The 24,548-nt window shown below is 36.8% G+C and overlaps 1 protein-coding gene across 1 annotated transcript in view; it reads left to right on the top strand.

The window, feature by feature from the left end:
* The window catches only part of LOC309638155 (uncharacterized protein), a 343,672-nt gene that overhangs the window by 170,512 nt on the left and 148,612 nt on the right, over nucleotides 1–24,548 (top strand). The window contains exons 14-15 of the mRNA XM_082413765.1: nucleotides 23,692–23,774; nucleotides 23,861–23,935. Coding sequence (XP_082269891.1) covers nucleotides 23,692–23,774; nucleotides 23,861–23,935 — 158 coding nt within the window. The remainder of the gene's footprint in view (nucleotides 1–23,691; nucleotides 23,775–23,860; nucleotides 23,936–24,548) is intronic.

The raw sequence follows: 24,548 nt of genomic DNA, 5'->3' as shown, positions 1-24,548 counted from the left end.
TATGTAATGTGGGTTTCTTTCTTTGCTTCCTTCCTTCCTCCCTCCCTCCCTCTCTTCCTTCCTTCCTTCTTTCCTTCCTTCCTTCCTTCCCCCTAATGTTTTAGGATTAAATATGAAGCTAAAAATCTTATTTTAGAATTTTTAACTTTAGAGAAAGCAGGTTCTGGTTTAACAGTAATAATATTTCAGTGATCCTTACATTTTAACCTAGTTTTAGGATCCTGAGCAGAAGATTAGAAGCAATTACTCTTAGACCATTTTTCACTAGATCATTTTTGCTTTCTAGTATTTCCTCAGGGTACTGTGGCTATATTTACCACATCTACTGCCCTGTGCTCTGAACTTGGCAAAAAGTCTGCCCCCAGTTCCCTTAAAAGGAGGACAGGTGATACTCCAAGAAATATGAATACTGACACATTCAATATGGGAGCACTGTATACCATGAGAGGAAGAATCTTTTATGCTTTAGGAAAATGCTTTGGAAAAGGCTGATTATCATTTGCTGTGTTCTGAGCTCAGAGACCAATATGAGCCTCACATTTCAAAGACTACACGGGAACTTCTGCCCTTGCTCTGAATAGATTAATTAAAAAAAAAACATAAAAATCTCTTCGAATGTCTGTCTCTGCTACATTGCATATATTTATTTATTTTTCTTGGAGGCTTCCTAGACATAGTATTAGCAGTTAATATCCCCCGTGGGTTTGTTTTCTAATATATCAGTGCTGTGATACAGTATGCTGCTCCTGCCACTGACATGTTGCTCAGAGATTTAATAATGGATAAACAAACACAACATGTGGTAATTCATTTCAAATTAAATGTTTATTAAACTCTGGCTTGATGGCTTTCTGGCTATTTACAAATAAAGGAGTGAACCTTAGGGAAGGGGTGAGCACGTGGTGTGATCACGGCTGCAAAGTTTCTATCTGAAAAATATATTTATGATATCCACAAGCTGTCCCACATTGATAGGCTCCATATGTAACCTGCTGAATCCACTAGTCCCCAAATCATGACAAAGTGACTTTAATGTTCACTTACCAGCACACGTATGCATGCACGTGCACGCACACACACATTAAGATGATTCTGAATTTAATCCCATGGTTGTTGTTTTAATCCCATGGTTGCAAATAGGTGAATGCCTGAGGCCAGAAAATATTATTTATGGAAAATGAAAGGCCGGACAAAAAAGACCCATGATATAACTTTGGGGTTATCACTATCTTTTAGGCTGTTTTAGTTTTTAGGGGGCAGACTAGGGAAATATTTGTTCTGCTTGACAATTTTGTTTTGTATGTGCCTACATTGCGTGAACAATGGTCTCTGGCAAGGTCTATATGTGTTTTGTGATGCAGAATTCAATTCAGGAGAGTTTTATTGTGTAACCACCGTCAGCAAAACACGCTGCTAAATGCCGTGCAATTGTAAACCAAAATAACATGCAATCCTCAACCTCCAGGGGCTGACGGGAGCCCAGGCCTACTCCACCACTGAGATAATGTATATGTATCCAGGTTGACTAGATGGTGGGAGAGCCTGCCAGCACTCTATTTACCTCCAGGACCAGCAGGTCTTCTGGGAGACTTCACACTTGGAGAAGTGAAGCAGATGCAATTGGCTGAATAACGAAGATTTTGTTGTCAGGGGAGAGGGGCAATGGTGGGAAATGTATGCTCTCTGTCGATCAGATTTGTTCCGCATCTCAGTCATCTCAGGGTGGGATTCCCAGGGAGAGGGGAACTGCGTGGAAACACTTGCCAACCTGCTAAAAGAACCTTTTCACTGAAATTCTGTAAGAACTGGAAGTATATATATTTGGAAGTGTATATATATATATTGTATATATATATATTATGGTACATACTATCCCATGAGAAAATGAGGCATACTGTGTACATGTACTGTGTTCTATATACTACAGTTCTGTAATTCAAGGTGTTACAGAGGCCACCGTGGGATGAGATAGATGAGGAGATCATGAGCTCAGGTGAGCTCATAGGCATCTGGAAACAAATGGGTAAGCTTTTGAGGGCAGTTGAAATTTGCCTGAACTTCTTTTTAATACAACCCCATTTAAATCTTGTATTGGTATGATCTGGGGAAATATGTGTTAATTTCGCATTTCTTTGAGGTAAAAGAAAAGACATGAGAAAAGTTAAGAGGTCAGAATGGTACAAAGTATATCTGAAGAACTGTAAGGAACCACTGGATTTCAGCAAACGCGTGGAGATTGTTTTCATAGTTTCTGTAGGTTTTGGCTTGAGGACAAAATAAGGATGCAGAAATAAGGCTCTGTGACCTGGAAAGGCTGAGCCACCCAAGTGTAGAAAAGCACCTACTTTGAGAAAGCACAAGACAGTTCCAGCACTCATTTCTTATCTAACATTATTTTTAAAAATTGGGACCAAGTTTATTGTTTGCATATGGGTCAGTGATAATAGGGGTCAAGTATATGCTCTCTGGGACTCCTGTAAGACTAGTACCATGTATCCAGGAAGTCCCATTCAAAGGACCTTTAAAATACCATAGTTCAGCTCTGGTGTCTGATGATCTCCTGCTTCAGGCTGTGATCCTGTGGGGGCTCCACGCTAGCCATGTTTCTTTGCCTCTAGGTCACTCGTCCATCTTTGGAAGTATAGATAGTGGATGAGGCAATGGTCTCCTTTTTACTAGAGCTTTCTCATCAATGCTTCTAAAGAGCCACTATAGCTTATTGCATTATGTGCCACATATGTTGAAACCAATGAATATTATGTGAGCTTTTCAGTACAAAAATAGACCACCCAAACCTAACTGACTTAAAAAAAAAGTTAAGTCCCACTCAAAATCAACCAAAATGTTAATAAATTCTAAAAGAAGTCGATTCATACTCAAATATAGTTTTGCCTATATCTGTGGTTCGACAAACCTAGTAAAACAATGCTTCTTAACTTTGCCTGTACATTGACTCTTCTGTAGAGTTTTGAACAAATACTCATGTCTGGGCTCTGCCCCAGAACAAACGTATCAAATTATCTGGGGGTAAAGCCTGGACAACATTGTTCTTTTTTTTTTTTTTTGAAGGGGTGCATAGAAGTTTATTGTCTTCAGTTTCTTACACTCTATGTAAAATGGTATAATATAATTTGAAGGTAGTCTGTGACATATTAAGGATATGTATTGTAAATTCTAGAACAATTATCAAAAGTTGAAAGAAAGTGGTATAGTTAAATAATCCAGTAGGGTGCCTAAAATATTGTTTTAGAAATTTTAGATTAACAACAACAACAGCAGCAGCAGGAAAGGGGCGAAAATCAGATGGAACAAACAGTAAACAAATAGTAAGATAGATTTAGACATTAACTATATTGACAATTACACTAAATGCATATAATCTAAACACTAAGTAAAAGGCAGAGATGTCAGATTGGATAAACAAAGCAATTTACTTTAGAGACACAGATAGGTTAAAAGTAAAAGGATGAAAAACTGTAGTGTCCAACAAATAAGCAAAACAAACTTGGACTGGCTATATTAGTATCAAATTGTAGAATGAGGAATATTACCAAGGATAAAGAGAGACACGATATAATGATATGCAGGTCAATTTCTCAAGAGAATATAACAACCTTAAATATGTAGGCACCCAATAACAATGTCATAATATATGAATACAGATAGACCTGAAAGGAAAAAAATGGCAAATCTACCATTATGGTTGGAGATATGCACATGCTATTCCAGAACTGAATAGGGCAAATACGCAGTAAATCAGCAAAGATATAGAAAACTTGAACAACTCTATAAAGCAACTTGACATTTACAGAACATTCCACCCACAACAGCAGAAAACACATTTCCTCTGAGGTACACATGAAACATTCACCAAGAAAGGCTATGTTCGGGGCCATAATAATGTTTCAATAAAATTAAAAAGATTGAAATCATACAAAGTATAAGCTGAGATAAAATAGTATTACATTAGAAGCCAATAACAGAAAATTATTTGAAAAAGCCCCAAATATTTGGAAATTAAAAAAAAAAATCCTTGCCAAAGAAGACATAAAAAAGGAAATCCAATAAATTTCAAATGAGAAGCCATCAAGAAAATGAAAAGGCAACCTATAGAATGGGAGAAAATTTTTGAAAATCATGTATCTAATAAGGGGTTACTATCCAAAATACAAAGAACTCATATAACTCAATAGCAAAAATCAAATAATCTGGTTTAAAATTGAGCATAGGAACTGAACAGAATTTTTTTCCCAAAGAAGACATACAAAGGACCAACAAACAAATTCAAACAACTGAGAAAAAAATAAGTAAGTGAATAGTCTTATATCTATTAAATAAATTGAATTCATAGTCAAAAACCTTCCCACAGGAAGGAAACTTTAGGCCCAGATATATTCTTTTGTCAATTCTACCAAACATCTAAGAAGAAATAATACCAGTTCCACATATATTCTTCCAGAAAATTGAAGAGGAAGGAATCGAAGAGGAACATTACAAATCATTTTTGATGTCAGCATTACCCTGAGAGTAAAACCAGAAAGACTTTTAAAAAAAACTAAAACTACAGAGCAATATCCCTCAGTAACATGGATTAAAATATCTTAACAGAACTTTAGCAAATTATACCCAGCAATGTATCAAAACTGTAACACACCATGATCAGGTGGGGATTATCCCAGGAATACAAGACTGGTTTGACAATCAATGCAATAGACTGTATTTTACAAGATTTAAGAAGAAAAGCCTATGATAATCTCAAAAAATGCAGAAAAAGAATTTCACACAATTCACAGTGCTTTCTGATTTAAACTCTCAAGAAACTATAAATAGTAGGGAATTTCCTCAAACTAAGAGACATCTGTGTAAACCTCCAGCTAATATCATATTTATTGGTGATAGATTGAATATTTCCTCCAATATCAGAAATAATGCAATGTGTCTTATCTGTAACATCCTTTTAATGAACATTGCACTAGATGTTCTAGTCAGTTCAATAAGACAAGAAAAAGAAATAAAGGTATATGGATTGGAAAGAAGAGGCAAGGGTGTTCTTATTTGCACACAACATGATTAACTACTAGGAAATCCTAAGAGACTTATAGAAAAATGGATTATAATTAATACAGTAATATTAACAATGTCACAGGATACAAAGTCAGTATATCACATTATATCACATATAGTTTATAAATATATTTTTTCTAAATGATCGTGTATTGTGTACAGACATTATATGAAATCATGTAAGCTGGATTATTAATATAAGTTATCTAAGGTCACATATGGTTTGATGTTAGGGGGAAAGTGATCCAATTTTTTTAAAGGAAAGGGGAAAACGACTACAGAAAAACACTGGCAACAACTATAAAAACAACTAAAAAAAGCTAATATGTATAAAAATATTCATTCATGTAATGAAATTATATATTTGTGTATATGTAAAAAGCTGTCTATATTCAGAAATTGAAATCCAATAATCTTTAAAAGAGTGACCTAAGTCTAGAGAATCTAGCAACAAATCTGGGCACATATGGAAATGTAGTATACATGAACGGGTGGCATTTGGCTACAAGTAAAATACCTAACAATGGCTTAGACAACAAGGACACATTATTTCATGTCACAAGATACCAGAAGCCCATTAAGAAAATCCAGTGCTAGGCTCTGGCCAACTTCTTGAGCTTTTCTGCAATTACCTCTCATTGTCGCTACAGCTCTAAACATCCTCATCATGCATAGATGTTAAGGTAGTCCTCACTGGGAAGGTCAGAGAACCAGCCAAGCAGATATCCCAGGAAAACAAAACAGCAGGTGCTATTTGACCCTAAAGGAAGTGTGGCCAGCGTGTTTTGAGGAACATTAAAGAGGCTAATGTGCCTGTGACAGAGTGAGCAAGGGTGGGGCTGTAGAGGACAGGGTCAGACAGGTTCGGGGTTTGGGGTGGCCTCCAGGGCACTGTGTCTTCTGTGCTCCCCACCCTACTCCCTAACCTCTACTTGGAGTGAGATGTTAAGCCTTATGATGATTTTGAACAGAGAAGGGACTTTATTTGACTTCAGGTTAACAGGTTTATTGACACCAGTCGGGATACTACTGCAGGAATCCTACTGAATGATAACAGCGCTTGAACTGGGGTGATAGCAAAAGAATATAAAGTCTGGGGTATTTTTAAGATAAGCGTTTGTCAACAGAACAGAAGGACATCATTATTCTTAATAAACTTCTCCTGGTGATTCTAACATGCAACCAACGTTGAGAAACACTGATGTGCAGCTCTTGTTTCCTTCAATTCCTTGAAATACAGCAATTTCCACTGAGGATATTCCTTCATGCTGTTTCTTCTATCTGAAAGAGTCATTAACTGCGACTAACTTTTCATCCTTCATAATATAGCTTAAAACTTCCTTCTCAAGGAGGCCCTATCCAATGCCTCCATGACTTTCTCTGATGTTCTTTCCCTTTATACCAGTTTTGCATTCATTTGTATGCCTCCCCATCTGGATTACAAGCCTCGTGAAGGTAAGAACCAAGTCTGCTTGGCCACCACTGGCACAGAGCAATTGCTCAATAAAGATTTGTTGAATAAATAAGTGTGAATTAATACACTGCTTAGGCAACTGTGGATTAGCCAAGCCAAGAAATACAAAGGAATTATTTTCATTTGACCATTGCACTATGGTAGAGGGAAAAGCAATATGGTCTTGACGACAGAACACCAGCGTGAATCCCAAGTCTACTACTTAATATTTGAAACCTCTGTGAGATACTTTCATCGTGTGTGCAAAATAAGAATCGTAATAGCTGTATTTTCTACTTCCAGGCTTGTGGAGAGAATCAAATAAGATAATAAATGTTAAAGTGATGTCATTAATCTTTTAATTTGGTCTGATTATATAGTGTTACCTGAAACTGCTGTCTGTCACAAAGCAGAAATTCTGGAGTTCTGTCTAGTTTTGGTGTCTGAAGATGAGAAAGAGGGCAAGAGGTGGCCTAATTATGGTATAAGCTGTAGTCTTGCTATAGCTGGTACACTCTCATTAGGGACCTTGAAACAGTTGTACACTTCCTTTAACTCTGGAGGTGAAGCCTAGAGATAAAGAGCCTAGAGATGAAGGGGTGCTTCTGAAGGCACCAGCCCTGTCCTTACCTCAGTGCCCCATTTACTTGGCTGAGTCTTGGAAATTTATCATCAAGAGGTGTGGCCGGACTACAGACTCCAGGAAGGCAGGGAGCTTTGCTTTGCTTACTCATGTACCCAGTGCTTACAAAAACATTTGACACACCGTAGGTTCTCAGTAATATTTGCTGAATGAATAAATGGATATGGCTCTGAGTGTTGTCGGGGCTTACAGCTCCTTTCTGTGGAAATAAGTCAAGCAAACAGTTTATTTTATTTTTTAAACTAACATACAGTGAAATTAACTTTCTTAGGGTATTCAGTTCTGTGTAATTTAACACATGCATAGATGTATGTAACCACCACCACAATCCGGATAAGGAACCATTCCATTTACCCAAACAACCTCCTTTGGGCTATCTGTTTGTTGTAGGCACACCCCTACTCACTCCCAGACGACAGCCCTAAGCCCTGATACCCAGTGATCTCTTTCCATCATTATGGGAAAAAAAGAGATTTTTTGGTTTTTTCAAGTTGTCGTACAGTAGGTAGTCTTTTGTTGACACTGCCTTCTTTTAGTTAACATAATGCCTTTGAGATTCAACTGAGCTGTTGCATGTATCAACAGCTCATTCCTCCTTGTGGCTGAATAATATTCCATCACATGGAAGTACCGTAGCTTATTTATCTGTTCACTCATTAAAGGACATATGGATTGTTTCTATTCTTGACGATTATGAATAAAGTTGCTATAAATATTCATATGCAAGTGATTGTGTGAGCATAGTATTCATATGTTCTCTAGAACATATACCTCGAAGTAAAATTGCTGGGTTGTATGGCATATGTATAATTAATGCTGTAAGAAACTGCCTAACTATTTTACGGAGTGACAGTAACAATTTTGCATTTCAGTTGCTCTGCATCCTCATCAGCACTTAGTGTTGTCAATCTTTTAAAATGTCATTCTAATTTGTATTCAAATTAAATCCAAAATTGTGATTTCAATTTGTATTTCTTTAATGGCTAATACCATTGAACATCTTCATATGCACTTATTTGACATCCATATATACTCTTTAGTGAAGGATCTGTTCAAGTCTTTTGCCCAATTTTAAAATGGGTTTTTAACTTTTTTTGTTTGTTTTTTTAATGTTGAGTTTTGATAGTTCTTTATACATTCTGGATACATATCCTTTGTTGGATATGTCGTTTGTAAATGCTTTCTCCCCGTCTGCAGTTTGACTTTTAATTTTCTTAACAGTGTCTTTCACAGAGTAAAAGTTTTGAATTTTGTTTAAGGCCAAGTTATCCATTTTTTAAATGGATCGTACATTTGATATCTCATCCATGAACTCTTTATCTAACCCTCTGTCACAAGATTTTCTCATGTTTTCTTCTGAAAGTTTTCTAGTTTTACGTTTTACATTTAGAGCAATGATCCCTCCGAGGTAAACTGCTTTTTGAATAAGGTGTGAGGTTACAGTTGAAGGTTTTGTTTTGTTTTATTTTGTTTTGTTTTGTTTTGTATATGAACGTTCAGTTGTTCTAACACTATTTGTTGGAAAGGCTATTCTTTCACCACTGAATTGCCTTTGCACCTTTGTCAAAAGTCAATTGGCTCTATGTGTGTGGTTCTATTTCAGTGACTTTTTAAGCAGCCTGGGGAGAGGGTTCTGCCCGGTATATACTGTTATGCCCCACCTGAGCCGTGAAGTAGAGGCAGAATGGAGGGCAAATTAAGTAACAGCAGTGAGAGAAGAAGCACAGATGGAGAGCAGCTCAGACCGGTAAAACTGGAACTCAGAACAGGGAGCCATGGACAAGCTGGTCACTAGAGCTTATTTAGTGTGTTCATTCATGAAGAGACCTACTGTGTGGGAGCTCGTGGCTAGTTTTAGACAAATCTACACTACGTGTTCCCAGAAGTCTTTAGGCCACCGTTCCCTCAAGTGTAAGATAAGGAAAGCAAGTTTCAGGCACTATTGATTACCCCAGACCATAGTGATAGAGACTTTTATTTAGTAATATGTAAGTCTGTTGTTACCTGTTTCTATGGAAAAATTAGGAATCTGTTATTTGAAACTAGTACACATAACTTTGCTTTTGACAGAGGTGAGTTTGTGGAGAGATTGTCCCAAATCATTTCCTGCTGTGTGTAACTCTAATGATGTTCATATAGCTTTCAGGGAAGGAGCGCTTCTACAAAATATGTCCAAGCTTTTAAGAATTTGGAATGCCTACTTCAGAATCACCATTTGGTGAAATGTTGAGGCAGTTTTTAGACATGACGTTTGTTCTCGTGGATTTCTAGGTTTTCAAATAGCGTAAGTGATCTAACTTGGTTATCTAAGTGCAAAATTGAACCTCAGGGAACCATAGTATGTTTCAAAGGGATTAATCTGCATAAAAAACTAATTACCTGCAATTTTTTTTTATAAGTTTATTTACTTTATTTATTTATTTTTGGTTCCATTGGGTCTTCATTGCTGCACGTGGACTTTCTCTAGTTGCGGTGAGTGGGGGCTACTCTGCATTGCGGTGCGCAGGCTTCTCATTGCAGTGGCTTCCCTTGTTGCAGAGCACGGGCTCTAGGTGCGCGGACTTCAGTAGTTGTGGCTCGCGGGCTCTAGAACACAGGCTCAGTAGTTGTGGCGCACGGGCTTAGTTGCTCCGCGGCATGTGGGATCTTCGCGGACCAGGGCTCAAACCCGTGTCCCCTGCATTGGCAGGAGGATTCTTAACCACTGTGCCACCAAGGAAGCCCTAACTGCAATTTTAAAATGCCTTTATTTAGTGTATCATGGAAACGCATCTAAATATTTAAAATCATAGAAATGCTGGGAATTCCCTGGCGGTCCAGTGGTTAGGACTCTGTGCTTCCACTGCAGGGGGCAGGGGGCACAGGTACGATCCCTGGTTGGGAACTAAGATCACAGGGCATGCTGCTCGGCAAAAAAAAAAAAAAAAAAAAGGTTTAAAATCATAGGAATGCTTCAAAATATTTTTAAATAACTTAAATCTTTTTTTAAAAAGCATCAAACAGTCGAGGTAAATCCTTCCTTTCTTCTCCCTTCCTTCCTTCCTTCCTTCGTTTCTTCATTTGTTCCTTCTTTCCTTCCTCCCTTCCTTCTTACAGATCAATGAAGTTGTCACCTTGTAACTTTATTTACAGACTAAGACTTCCAATAGCTGCAACATTAAGTTCCCCAAATTGGGGCTCAGGTGGGGAAACTCCACACAGATGTTAATTGGAGGTAGAGTAAGGATTGTATTTTTTAACAGATTTCATTAAAAAAAAATTATAATTGTTTTAAACTTTGATTTCGTGAGCTTCTTCACCATTAGGGGTTAATTACAACAATGGTTTCTGGTTTTAACCACTTCAATCTCAAAGTCATTTCAGAAAACTGCTGGAACTGAAAAAGCTTTAAGCAGTCGTGCAGGTCTTTAATTGTAAATTAGTTTTGACAGGACTACGATGCAGGGTCCTGCTTGCTTCCAAAGTGATGCTGGCTGACAACCTCGCACTGCTCCAGGAGCAAAGGAACATGTGGAAGAAATTGTTCTTTTCCATTTCACAGCTTGTCATTTCCTCTGCGGGGCAGCCCCTGACCCCTCTGAGAGATCCTGACACCCATAAGGGAAGTGTTCCCACTGATGTAAAGGAAGTGGAGAAGCAGTTTAACGCTAAGAAAGAAGGGAGAAGGGTGTGTCAAAAGGATCTGGAGCACAGAGAGATGAGATGGGCTTAAAACGTTTCCATCAGGCTAGAATCTTTGCTGTGCTATTTCCTTTCAGGAGAGAAAACTGAAAAATAATTTAGAAGGGCTCAAAACATTATGGGCGGTTTTACGCTACCTTAAAAAAAATTATTTTTAAGTGGAAATGGCAATAAAAATGAATGTGTCACATGTGAATGATCAGAAAAAGGGTCTGAGGGAAAAGTACAAATGTGCTGCTGCCCTGTTCCGATATGTTTCTAATTACAGAGTGTGTGTGGATTAGATCGACAACATCAGATTACAGCTTGTGTTTTCAGGACATTTTACACCCTTAACATTTTATTTGGTCTCATATATTCATCACAGTCAATTTTTCCTCTCTGCCTGTGCTATTAAACAGTGCAGTAAGGAACATAAAAAAGCAATGGGGTTGTGTTATCGTTCAAACAGGTTTATCATTCTCCCCGTCTATTGGCATAAGCCATTTCAAAACCCCTCAAATTATCAATATTTTTAGAGCTACTAACGAAGTCATTATTTTTTTTTAAGAAATTCCTTTTCATTTTGAAACAATTGAAAATCTTTTTCAGTATACACACTTTGCTGACCATGGTCTTTAGGGCAGGGGTAATAAATACTCTTTCCTCCACACACACATCTTGGCGTGTGTGTGTGTGTGTGTGCGTGTGCGTGCGCACATCTGTGCATCTGTGTCTGTGTGTGATCCTTAATCTCTTGTGGCAAATATGTTAACAAACGCAAGTGTGCCTTGTGTTTTCAGCAATCACTCCTAAAAATGTACTGTCTATGAAAATAATTCCATTTTTCCTTGGCCAATCTCTCTCATTTAGTCTGCCGATACTCAGTGCCTCAGTATTAGGACACATGTCCTTGCAAAATGATATTGCAGAAGTGGATAGAGACAACTAATAATATCATAGTTCTCGACTGAACGTGAGACACTGAAATGGACCTAGCAGATTAGGACAATTGGAGCATTTCTAAAAAGCTTTGGGGGCAGTGGTTTAGGAAGGAAGGGTTACTACAGACCTGTGACAAGACACACTTGTCTCTGGCCCCATTATTCAATCTGGACATTCCCAGAAGTACCCAGAGCTGAATACACAATCTGGATAAGTTGGAAATAAAGAACCGTAGGGATAAAATATACTTTTATTCTGTTTTTACTAACGGGAATTATGACGAAAGAAACCATGACCAACTGGGGAGAATTTGCTCCTTACATGTGACAAAGTAGCAGCCCATCTGACATAGCTTTCCAATTGCTCCAGTTTATGATATTGATATTGGTTTTTTTACTGCAGGCTCTTCCATTCTTTAAATTTTTTTTATTGTAGTAATAACACAACATGCGATCTGCCCTCTTAACAAATGTTTAAGTGTATGATACAATATCTGTAGTTGGATGGCTGATGTTGTACAGTAGATCTCTAGAACTTATCTTACATCATTGAGACTTTAGGCTTATTGATTAGCATATACCCATCCTCCCCCTCTCCCAGCGCCTGGCATCCGCCACGCTACTCTCTGATTCCATGAGTTTGCCAATTTTAGATGCTTCATATACGTAGAACATGGATAGGCATTTATCCAAAGAGGACACACTATAGGTACTTTCTGCAAGTCTTTAGCAGGTAGCATTTCCTTTGGTTCAGTATTGTCTTCGTCAAACTCCAAATGGGAATAAAAAATAAATGACATTGTGAGACCTCATGTGAATAAAAGGGTTCATTAGCTCTTTCTAAACATGAGGCTGGCTTTGAACACTTCAGTGGTCTGACTGATCTAGTTCTCTTTCTTATGAGCATGTGATTGACTTTGTTCAATGTGGAAATAATTGAAATTAAAATTGGCAGAAAGCGACAGTCTTTTTATCCACAATGATCCCCTCAGTCTAATTAGATGATCCATATGGAGTAAGAAATAGGAAATATAAATTAGAAAAATAGGCTTTCGAGTCAAATAGGTAAATATTTCCTTAGCATGAGATAGGAGGGAAATCAATCTTTTTTGGTATTAAACTCATTTTATTAGAAAAGTCAGTCTGCTCTTGAATGTTGACACCTTGGCAATGAAGGATAGAAGGACTTGATGCTCTGTAGCACAAATACATGAAACATTGTCTTTGAATATCTTACATTACTAGAGGCCAGCAAGTGTGATCAACCTTTGTTTGCAAAGCCACAACTATTTTTGTTTTTGTTAAGACGGTATTCTATAACTTGTTAAATGAATACAGAACTGTTTCACTAGAATCTTGTGTTTAGAATTTTGTAGATTTAAAGTTGTAGTAAAAAAGATCCTGCAATATTTTCAACATGCATAGAAATAAGCATATACAAGGCATAATGCTAGTGTTAAAGACATTGGCTGCTGTAATGTTGTTAACAGACGTAGATTGTGAAAACATAATTCAGTGAAAAACAATACAGAACCCTAAAGCACAAATATTTCTCCTCCCATACTATTAACTCTCTCTTTCCAAACAAATTCTCATTAGTTAGTTGATCTATATTCAGGCTGGTGTATTGCTTTTATCAGCAAGTGTGTCTTCTCCAGCATTGAAATATTAATACATATGCACACAGACACATGCATATAAAACTTTCTAAGGTCAAATATTTAAAAGGTGTAAGCATTTTCTTAAAACATTACAGCATTTTCTTCTTGAACCATAATTAATCGTATCTCCTTATACCTTCACCTAAACTTGTAATAAAACATCTTTTTTTTTTCCTTTTTCAGGAAAAATTCCTTTTGCAGGAATCAGGCGTCATGTGTATGAATAATTGCCATGAAATAAAGTTTTAACCAAGTGTGATGAACTAGTTGTTGGAGCAATCAGGGGTTCATCATCTTGATTTTTTGCCCATAATACATGTCATGCTGAATAAAACCAGTAGTTGTTTGATATGTACTTGGCAAATATTTTCTCTCAGTCTGCAGCTTGCCTTTTCATCTTCTTAACAGGTTATTTCATAGAGTAAAGATTTTGAATTTTAATGAAGTCCAATTTATCAATCTCCTTTTATGGATCAGGCTTTGGTGTCAAGTCTAAGAACTCATTGCCTGAAGTTCCTGAATATTTTCTATTTTTGTTTTTGTTTTTGTTTTCAAAAAGCAAATCCATTTTGAATTATTTTTAACATAAGGAATGAAGTTTAGGTTAATTTTTATTTTATTTTACTATTATTATTTTTTGCCAGTTGTTCCAACACCATTTGTCATAAAGGCTGTTGTTCCTCCATTGACATGGTTTTGCACCTTTCTTAAAAATCAGCCACTGAGCATATTTTTCTAAACTTTTTTCTGGCTTCTCTATTCTCTTCCATTGACTTATGTGCCTGTCCCGACACCACACAGCTTTGATTACTGTAGCCATATATTCAAGCTGTATAATTCTTTTCATACATTGTTAGATTCAATTTGCTAATATTTTCGTGAGGATTTTCCAAGTTTCTGAGAGATATTGGTCTGTAGTTTTGTTTTTTAGTGTACCGTCTTTGTCTGGCTTTGGTGTCAGGACTGTTATAATGGTCTCATAAAATGAGTTAGGAAGTGTTTCTCCTGTGTTTTCTAGAGGAGATTATGTAAAATTGGTCAATATACATTTTTCTCAAGCGCCCATGAATCATTCACAAATATATCCTGGGCCAATAAAAGAAACCTCATAAAATTGAAAAGAACAGAAATCATACAAAATGTTTTCTGTAATACTAATAAAATCAAACCAGAAATAATTAACATAAAACCAAAAGGAAACTTTTAAAACCTTAGAAATTAAACACACTTTTAAATAATCTGTGGATCAAAACGATGAAGTCTCAAAAAAGTTTGAACTGAATGAAATGAAAATGCAACAGATCTATCCTGTCATTGAATTTGAAGTGCATTTTTTTGTAAATAGCATATAATTAGGTCACATTTTAAAATTCACTCTGCCAATATCTGCCTTTTACTTGGTATAGTTAGACCATTTACATATAAGGTAACTATGGGTATGTTAGGACTAAGTCTGCCATTTTAGTATTTGTTTTCTCATTATTTCCTCTGTTTTTCATTCCTCTGTTCCTCTTTACTTGCCTTCCTGTGCATTACTTGAACCCTCTTTAGGATTCCATCCTGATTTGATGATAATTTTTGAACAAATCTCTTGTGTACTTTTCATAGTAGTTGCTCTGGGTATGGCATTATACATATGTGATTTATCTCAGTTTCCTGGTGTCCATATTTTACACTTTGAGTCAAGTGTAAGTACTTTACTTCCATTTCAGTCCCTTTACCTTCCCCACTTTTAAATATCATTGTCTTGGGTGACACATAGTGTTATGGTTTTTGTTCCAGTCATCAAATGTGATTTTTAAAACCCATGAGGGTAAAAAGAGTGTATTATATATACTCATGTTTGACGCTTTTTCTGATTTTTTCTTTTTTTTTTCCCTTTCAGATGCTCCAAGATTTCTTCTTTTATAATTTCCTTTCTGTTTGAAGAACTTTCTTTAGCCATTATTTAAGGGAAGGTCTAGCAACAACTTCTTTCTGTTTCCTTTCATTTGAGAATGTATTTTGCCTTCATTCCTGAAGGATAATCACTGGATATAGAATTTGTAGTTGACACATTTTTCTTTCAGCAATTGGAAAATGTGCTGTTTTGGTCTGCGTGATTCAGCTTGTATATCTGGGGCACACCCACTGGACCCTGCTAGTGACGTCTGGGAGGACAGAAGGAGCTTCCCCAGGCCTGGCCACCTGCTGCCTTTAGGTGGGGAAGGGAGTCTCCAGCCTCAGGATGTTAAGAAACTTTCTGGTCTAGGAATTAATTGTGGTGGGATTCCCGCGCTGGTACCACTTGGCCACCTGTTTGTTGTCTCTTGGTGGGAGGAGGGCTGTTTCAAGCTGCAGGGAAGGAGAGGGCATCACCTGGATGCTTATTTCAGTAGGTTCTGGTCTATCCTGCTCTCCAGTGCTGCTGGACTCACCTGCTGTTGTTGGTGGGACTTCCTTTCTAAGGGTAGATAGGGTCCTACCTGGACCACTATTTGCTGATAGGATGGAGGTGGAGATGCTCGTTCTGGATTACTTTCTTCTGTTGAGTGGGGTGGGAGGGAGGATGAGCTGCCCTGTCCTATATTGTTGCTCTAGTCCTGGGGTCTATAATCATCTCTCCATCCTCTTTATATCTTTCAGAACTTCCTTTGGCTACATTCTACATTATTTCCAGGCTTTTTAGTTATGCTTAGAGAGGAGAAGAAGGGAGAAACAAGTGTGTACCATTTGGTCCCAATCGGAAGTCCCCTCAATTTTTTGTTTTGTTTTGGGGGCACTACAGCATTTTAAAAGTTTCTTAGCATTTCATTTAGGGCTTGAGGAATATGGAGGTAAAAAATGTTTTAATTGTGGCAAAATATAGATAATATGAAATTTACCATTTTAACTATTTTTAAGTGTACCGTTCGGTGGCACTAAATACCTTTACAATGTTGTACACCCATCACTTCCATCCATCTCCAGAATTTCTTCATCTTCTCCAACTTAAACTCTCTAGCCATTAAACAATAACTTCCCATTTTACCCTTCTTCCAGTCCCTAGCAATCATCATTTCTACTTTCTGTCTCTCTGAATTTGACCGTTCTAGGTCCCTCATATAAGTGGAACCATACAATATTTGTCTTTCTGTGACTAGCAAACTTTACTTAGCATAATACCTCAAGGAAGGAGGTAAAATTTGAGTTGGTAAAATCTATTACTCATCGAAGTGTTTTAAAACAGTTTTGAGGATAAGAGTTTAAAATTAGTAACTAACTTGGGACATTGAAATCTTTAAAGCCTGGTATGTAGTATGAACTCAACAATGTTAGCTATTACCATTATTTTCTTCAAGATATTACTATTCAAGATATTACTCTTCTCCCTAGTATGAATAGCTAAAAGTCAACAGTTAGGGGGTTGAGTCAACGTTCTGTTTTTATTCCTTTTTGTGACAACTAGCCCTGATCTCTGTCTACCTACTGGAAATGCGCAGGAAAGAAATTGAAAGAGAATGCAGACCTGTGCACATTTCATGGAGGAACTAGAATGTGGATATAGGAGTCAGGGAGGCTTACATTCACACCCTGACTCTTACCCTTTAATGTCGTTTATCAGGTTCCTTAATCTGTGAACATTTGTTTCTTTACCTATAAAGGGGGGATAACAGGCCTTACTTGAGGATTAGTAGTAATTTATGTAGAGTGCAATACATGCAGTAGGTGTATTGCATTTAGTAGGTGTGTTGTATTTAGTAGGTGCTCACTCAATCACCTTTGTGTTATTGTATTAGTTACTATAATGAGAAAAATGCACTTGGCTATGTCCATATCCTGCTTAATTTCAGTACTGGGCAATGATTCCCTCTATCCTTACCCGTAATTTTCTCTTAACAATAGGGACTTACTAGTGGGTAAAATAATTTATTATTCTAAGTAGCTTTGGGTGTTCTAAGTTCAATGAAATTGTCAGTGATGGTAACCAAGGAAAGCTCATGAGCAGCATATTAAAATTTCTGAATTCTTTCATTGTGCTTAAGATGGAGAGTTTAATACTTTTAATAATAAGGGAAAAAGAAGCTAACTTTCATAAAAGGATGCAATCTTTTTAAGGATGGCAGAAATGGGTGATGTTTAAAAATTATTCTTGGAAAGAATAACCAAGTATATTCCTGCTCTTACATTACAATAACATTTTATTAGGCAAGGCATGCATGTATGAACCTATTTTTTATCCTAAAAATGCAAAATACTCAGAGATCACTACTGGTTGATATGATGGCAGAAATATTTACGGTTCTGTGCTGGTTATAAAGTTAAACAAAATAACTTGAATTAAATAAGTAACATATGTAAATCTGTTTTAATAAACTGAAAAATACTGCATAAAATATAATGTATTATTATCAATCAACTAACTGTTGATATTCATAAGTGGTACCAAAGTGCCACATGGGTTGAGGGTCTATGTGGACAGATTATGCCTTAGAGGTTTGGGCAGAAGTGAAATTGGGAATAGTTTTGTTGCATTCTTGATGTCACTAATATTAAAACGTCCCCAAATATGAAACCATTAAGCTTCTTAACACTTCTAAGAAACCAGTTCATAAAATAGTAGGAGCACTTTACCTTTTACTAAATATTTGAGGCTTTAGAGGGAATAATCCTGGCCAAACCTAAACTCCAATTCTAGGGTACTTGCCCTTTGTCAAGAGTTTCATTTTTGAAGATCAATTTGTTCTTGTTCTTCCTATGAAGAAAAGATAGAATTTGTTCCTTGACATTATGACCAACATTTATCTATTTATGTTGGCAGCATCCAAGAAGTTACTGTTTATAGGTTCAAACTATGCTGCTAGCAGAGAATGTTATCAAGTCATTACCTGCATAGATGTAATTTCTAGTTCATTCACTGCTAATATCCTCAAATAGATATTTGACCCTTATTTTGAAAGTGGTTAAAACATTTTTACTTTCTTAACTAGAAACTAGATATAAACAACCAGATTTCAAAAATTTTGAGCATCTGTCTCTGCCGTAGATAAACAATGCTAAGACTTTGGTCTGTGGTTGCAGCCATGGTCATGGCAACGTGTCATTGAGAATTCGTACTTTGGTATTTATTTTGGCCTTTAAACTATTCATTTGTACCGTGAACTAGATCATGTGCTTCTAACTGTCAGTAAGCTGAATGCATTTCAAGTCAATGTACTAAAATAATTACTGTTAAGTGGTATATTTGGACAGAGTTGACACCTTTGACATTTTCTACAATGGCAAAAATAACTGTATTTAAGGGAATGATTTATGAATGTTGGGTGCCTACAGAGCTTCCATTTGATTATGGTTTCTACTTTAGCTGCTGAAACTCTTTCCACAAACTGCTCAAAGGACAGCTAATTAGTGCTGTGTGATCAGATATTTAACACAGATAAACAGCACATAGAAATGCACAAAAACATAATATCAATCTAAAACCTATGATCTTGTTACTCCTTAGCATTGTCTTTGCCTAACAAGAGGAGAAGAGTTGAGATCACAGCAGAGACAGGGAAAGTAAGGAAGAGAGAGTAAGATTGATAGTATAGAACTGCCTTTATGAAACACACATTATTTGGTGTAAATAAGGAAAGCAACTTGCAATGATTAAAAAGTATTTTGAATCCTGAGTTGTCTTCTAGATTGCTGGCCTCTATTAAAAACTTCTTAAAATAATAGATAGCTTTAATTCTTCAAGCAAAAGAAAAATTATATCATCTCAGATTTTCCATGTTTATTATATAGATGTGACTTGACTATGGGAAAAAAAAGAGAGCAAAATCTCTTGTATTGCAAGTTTTAAATGTACCAGGCTAAGGTTTACTTAATTAGAGCCTCCAGGCAATAAAGGAGCCCTTTTTAAAATTCTGTGATTCTTAATATGCTAAATAATGCAAAGCTTCGACTCTTCAAGCATGAGACACACATCTGGCAGTTTAACATTTAAATTACAGGAGGAAAAAATTCCTCACTTCAGTAGTAATTTTCTCAAAGAAAAGAATAGGAAATGTATTACAACTACATTTAATTTCTTTTTAGATTTCCATCCTGTCTAATTGCAGACATTTTTCTAGGTTTTCTGTATTTGTATTTTTTACACATATTTTCTGCACATTTTACTAATCTTTAATCTGAGATGCTCTTCATTATTAGAGCTCTTGAAAAACTGTGGTGTATTTTACTTAGCAGATTGTTTTGAGAAATCCATCTGATCTCTAAGAACAAAGACAGTGGTTTAGAAAACAAAGGGAAAATAAAATTTCAGAGACCCACGAAAATATTACTAACAAAAAGGCAACATTTTTCAGTTAGTTCCACTTTCAGGCTTTAATTTTTTTCAGTATTAATGTTTTCTCTGTTTTGTCATTTTCTGGCTGTTCTTCATGCAAAAGTTACTACAAGCAGTATTCTTTCTTTGCATTTCTCCAAAGGACAGTGTCAGATCCTTGATTAATTTTACAAAGGTCATTTGGAAAAACCATTAAAAATATGCCAAGTAAAAAAGATTAGCACAACACTGGGAAAACACACTTTTATAAACATGTGCATCTATATATAGATAGGGTACTGAAACATTATATAGTTTTGACAAGGGTTTTCCTTGTGCACCTCATGTATTATTAAAAATATGACTGTTCCATTTATTTTTTCTGGGTGATCCCAGCTGACACATTCCAAAGGCATCAGCAGGTTACTGTTATTTGTAAATATTTCATCTTTTTCTCAATATAAGATGATCTGATAATTAAATTGAGTAGTGGTTCCATAAAATAAAGTGGTCTTTCAAAGTAATTAACCTATACTTGTATTGCTCACGCATAAACATGGGTGCTAGTTAACTTGTGACCAATTTATGTATCCACTCCTACTTTTAATTAAAAAATAAACAACACTGCAACTTCCAGTTTTAGCTACGGCAGAGTAGCTGGTACCAGACTAGCTCTTCTTTTACAATCAACCATTAAACTGAAGAGAATATATGAAGCATGCTAATGTTTTAATTGTCATGGAGCATTGGCCATCAGGAAGCACAAGACTTGCTGATCCCAGAGAGAAGAGAAACTTTTGAGGAAAACCCTGGTTGTCTACCTGGGCAAAAATTCTGACTCTAAAGCAGTGAAGCAAAATCCAAGCAGAGAAAGTCCCACTGAGCTGAGACAAAGTTTGGCATTCAGAGCTGCTGAAGCAGCTAGAATCTGCAGCGTGAGAAAGAGCAGGGAGCTGTGCAGAGAGGAACCCAGAAATCAGTATAGGGACCACCCACCAACCATGAGTCCTTGGCTGAGGGTAATGCTGTACCTGACCACAGTGAGAATAACTGAGGCTTTGCTAAGTGACGACTACGGACCTGGAAGAAGAACAGAGATAACTAGAGCTGGAACAGAGGTAGCATTCAAGTCAGGAGACTCATGTTAATACCTCCTTTTCAATCTGACAGCAAACTGAGATGCCAAAAGTCTGCATATTAGGAATAAAGACCATGCTCTAGAGAGGCTTATTTTAAGCCTAAAACAAAGCTCTGACAGTAATGGTAGAGGAATTAGAGACCTGAAGTTGAGTTCTGGTAAGTTAGAGTGGCTTGGAAACTCTTAGTTTTTCACAGAAATGCTAAAACAAAATGTAAATTTAGGGACTTCCCTGGTGGTGCAGTGGTTAAGAATCCACCTGCCAATGCAGGGGACACGGGTTCGATCCCTGGTCCGGGAAGATCCCACATGCCGTGGAGCAGCTAAGCCCGTGCACCACAACTACTGAGCCTGCACTCTAGAGCCCGGGAGACACAACTACCAAGCCTGTGCTCTAGAGTCTGTGCACCACAACTACTGAAGCCCACACACCCTAGAGCCCACGTGCCCCAACTACTGAAGCCCACATGCCTAGAGCCCGTGCTCCGCAACAAGAGAAAGCACCGCAATGAGAAGCCTGTGCACCTCAACGACGAGTAACCCCCGCTCACTGCAACTGGAGAAAGCCTGCACACAGCAACGAAGACCCAACGCAGCAAAAAAAAAAAAAAAAAAAGAGAAAGAAAGAAACAATGTAAATTTAAGCCTATGCAAGTTTAATAAAATTAGCCAGTAATTGAACTGTGTACTAGGAAAAAAATATGAACACCTTTCCAAGGAAGATAACAGAATCCAGAGTCTTCTACAGTTCTACAGTGTCCGTTATATAATCTATAATTATTAGACATGCAAAGAAACAGGAGAATATAAACCTTAGACAGGGAAAATAGTGAATAAAAATAACTGTAAGACGATTCAGATATTGAATTTAGCAGGAAAAACCATTAAAACATCCATTATAAACATGTTCATAAATTTTTAAAAAACACTTTCAAATGATTAAAGGATAGTATGGTTTTAATGAATGATTAGTCAGGTCATCTCAGCAGAGACATGGACACTATAAAAAATGTAACCAAATGGAAGTTTCAGAACTGAAAAATCCAAGAATTAAAAGAAATTAATGAATTTGAAATACAGAAAAGAAAAAACTGGGGGAAAAACGAAGAAAAACTCAGAGACCCATGGGGCTATATCACATAGTTTTACATATATACAATGGGAATCTTAGGTAAGAAAAGAGGGCCATAAAATGGAAGAAAATATGTATTAAAAAAGTAATGATTGGAAATCCCCCAAATTTGATGGAATATATTGACTCATAGATTGAATACCCTCAGTGAACCCCAAAAGAATAAATACAAGGGAAGCTACATTTAAAAATATCATAATGAAACTGCTAAACACCAAAGTTAAAGAGAAAATCTTGAAAGTAGACAGAAGGAAAAAAAAACACATTACAAAAAGGGGAACAGTGATCTGAAAAATGATGGACATTATCATCTGAAACAATGGAGACCCGAAGTCAATGTAATGACATATTTAAAATGTTAAAAAATGTCAATTCAGAAATCTGTATCCAGCAAAAAATCCTTCATAAATTGAGGTTGATATAAAGACATTTTCAGATGAAGCAAAGGTAAAAGAATTTTTCTTCAGTAGACTGGCACTATAAAAAACTTAGAGAATGTTCATGAGGCTGGCTGGGTCATCTTTAGGGAGGAAAAGTTTTCCAAAGCATACAGACATGGAGACCATGTCCTCAACATTTTACACGCTGGAAAGCTCATTTAAAAACATACACAAAGGCAATTCCAAAGGGCTGAGGATGGCAGCCTTTAATCCCTAGAGGGAGAGAAGAAGACAGGCAGCAAGGCTGTGACTGCTCATGGTATATGATACATGTATACTTTTTTAGAAAAGATTTTGGGTCAACCTCTTGGTCAAAGCTGTGGCTCTATTAAGATACTCCAATCGCTAGCAGCTTCTGGGCCAGGGTATTTGTCACAAGATGCTGGGGATAGGCCTTAGCAAATGGGCTCATTGAAGTCAGAGGTCAAGCCAATGGATTGAGAGTCATAAAGGTAAAGATATACCTGCTTATGTACTATCTTTCTTTGTTTATAACTTAAGAAACATTTGTTGAGGAGGCATTCCATTTCAGGCACTGTGCTGGACATAACAGGAGAAACAAAGATGAACAAAACACATTATCTGCAAGGAGTTTTTGATCTAGAGCAGTAGTTCTCAATTGGGGATGTTCTGCTCCCCAAAGGACATTTGGCAATGTCTGGAGACATTTTTAATTGTCTCCAACTAGGGGAGGGCTGGGGAGGTAAAGGGTGCCATTGGCATCTAGTAGGTAGAGGCCAGAGTTGCTGCTAAACATCCTACAAAACACTGGACAGCCCCCAAACAAAGAATTAACCAATCCAAAATGTCGCTCATGCTGAAGCTGAGAAACCCTGATGTAAAACAAGTCATGCAAAAGATGATAAAGGTAGCTCAGGTGAGAAGTGCTGGGTACACACAGATAACAGAACTGTCTAGTCTCAAGGTTTTATAATGGAATACTGGTGTGAGGCACAGAGAAATTTCTTTGAAAACTTGATCACAGAAACATAGCTGAGGATAGAGAATTCTACCCGGATGAGGAGAGGAAAGCAGATCAGACGCAGCTGCTGCTTGTAAATTGCATCCCTGTGGTGTGGCCAATGGTAAAGTTCTACTTGAAGTTCATGCAGTGACTGAATTAAAACTGGGAGCATAGAACAACTTAGAGCCTCCAGAGAATTCTTTCTTTTACCCCCATTTGTCAGGCTTTATATAAACTCTTAGATTTCAGCAGTGTAAGCTTACATATCCTCTGAAGTACAAATCTATAATATTTTTTTCCACCTTTTGTTTTTAACCCTAGGAAGCGTTTCTAACAAAATTGGTCCCTGCCCTACGGACTGTGGTCTCAATCTCTCAAAAGAAGACCATGAATTACACAATAAGGTAAGATGAAGGCTATAGAAGTTGGCTTTGACCATGAAAACGACGGTCCTGATTATTAACTATGGTTTCTTAAAATATATTTCCAGGTAGAAAGTAATTTGGTCTTCAAAGCAGGTTTTGAAGTGCAGGGCATACTAAAGCAGCTGACGTTGGTGAAATCAGTAATGCTAATAATTTTTTATTACATCCGAATCAGACTTCTTTAAGCTGTTGAAGACTTTAGTTAAATTAACCAGTTTACAAGACTCTTTCCGTCTTGGGCAGGGTGATTAGAAAATGTGCTGATTGTACTGTATTTATTTGGCATGATCATGGCTGCCATGAAATCCATCCAGAAACTATCCTGATGAATTTATATAAATTACATAGCCTGGGTTTCCAAACGTTGGTTAAATTAATTTTACTGGTGTTACTGGATCCCTTTTTTTGATATTTAAGCATTTCCAAAATCTTTATCTATAGAGACCAAATGACTTCGAGTTTTAAGTATTCAGAAAATTTAGCCTGGCTAGAAAATCAAAGTAAAAGGATTTCTCTCCAACCCTGCCCTTTCTCATACAAATTATCTGAATTATTATCTTTATTCTCCAGTATGCTGACTAAATTAATACAGGTCTATAGAGCCAACTTTCATGCCATTCTCTAAAGAATGATTTTAAAGTAAACCTTGTTTCCATCTCTAAATAGTGGACCACCATCTAACCAAATAAATGGGTTTTTAATGTCTAGATGACTGCTTAACAGCATTTACAATTACAGTTGTTTCTGTATTGC

Source organism: Balaenoptera physalus (genome assembly GCF_965194825.1).
Source record: "Balaenoptera physalus genome assembly, chromosome: 11".
Taxonomy (NCBI): Eukaryota; Metazoa; Chordata; class Mammalia; order Artiodactyla; family Balaenopteridae; genus Balaenoptera; species Balaenoptera physalus.
This window is presented reverse-complemented; position numbering and strand designations above follow the sequence as displayed.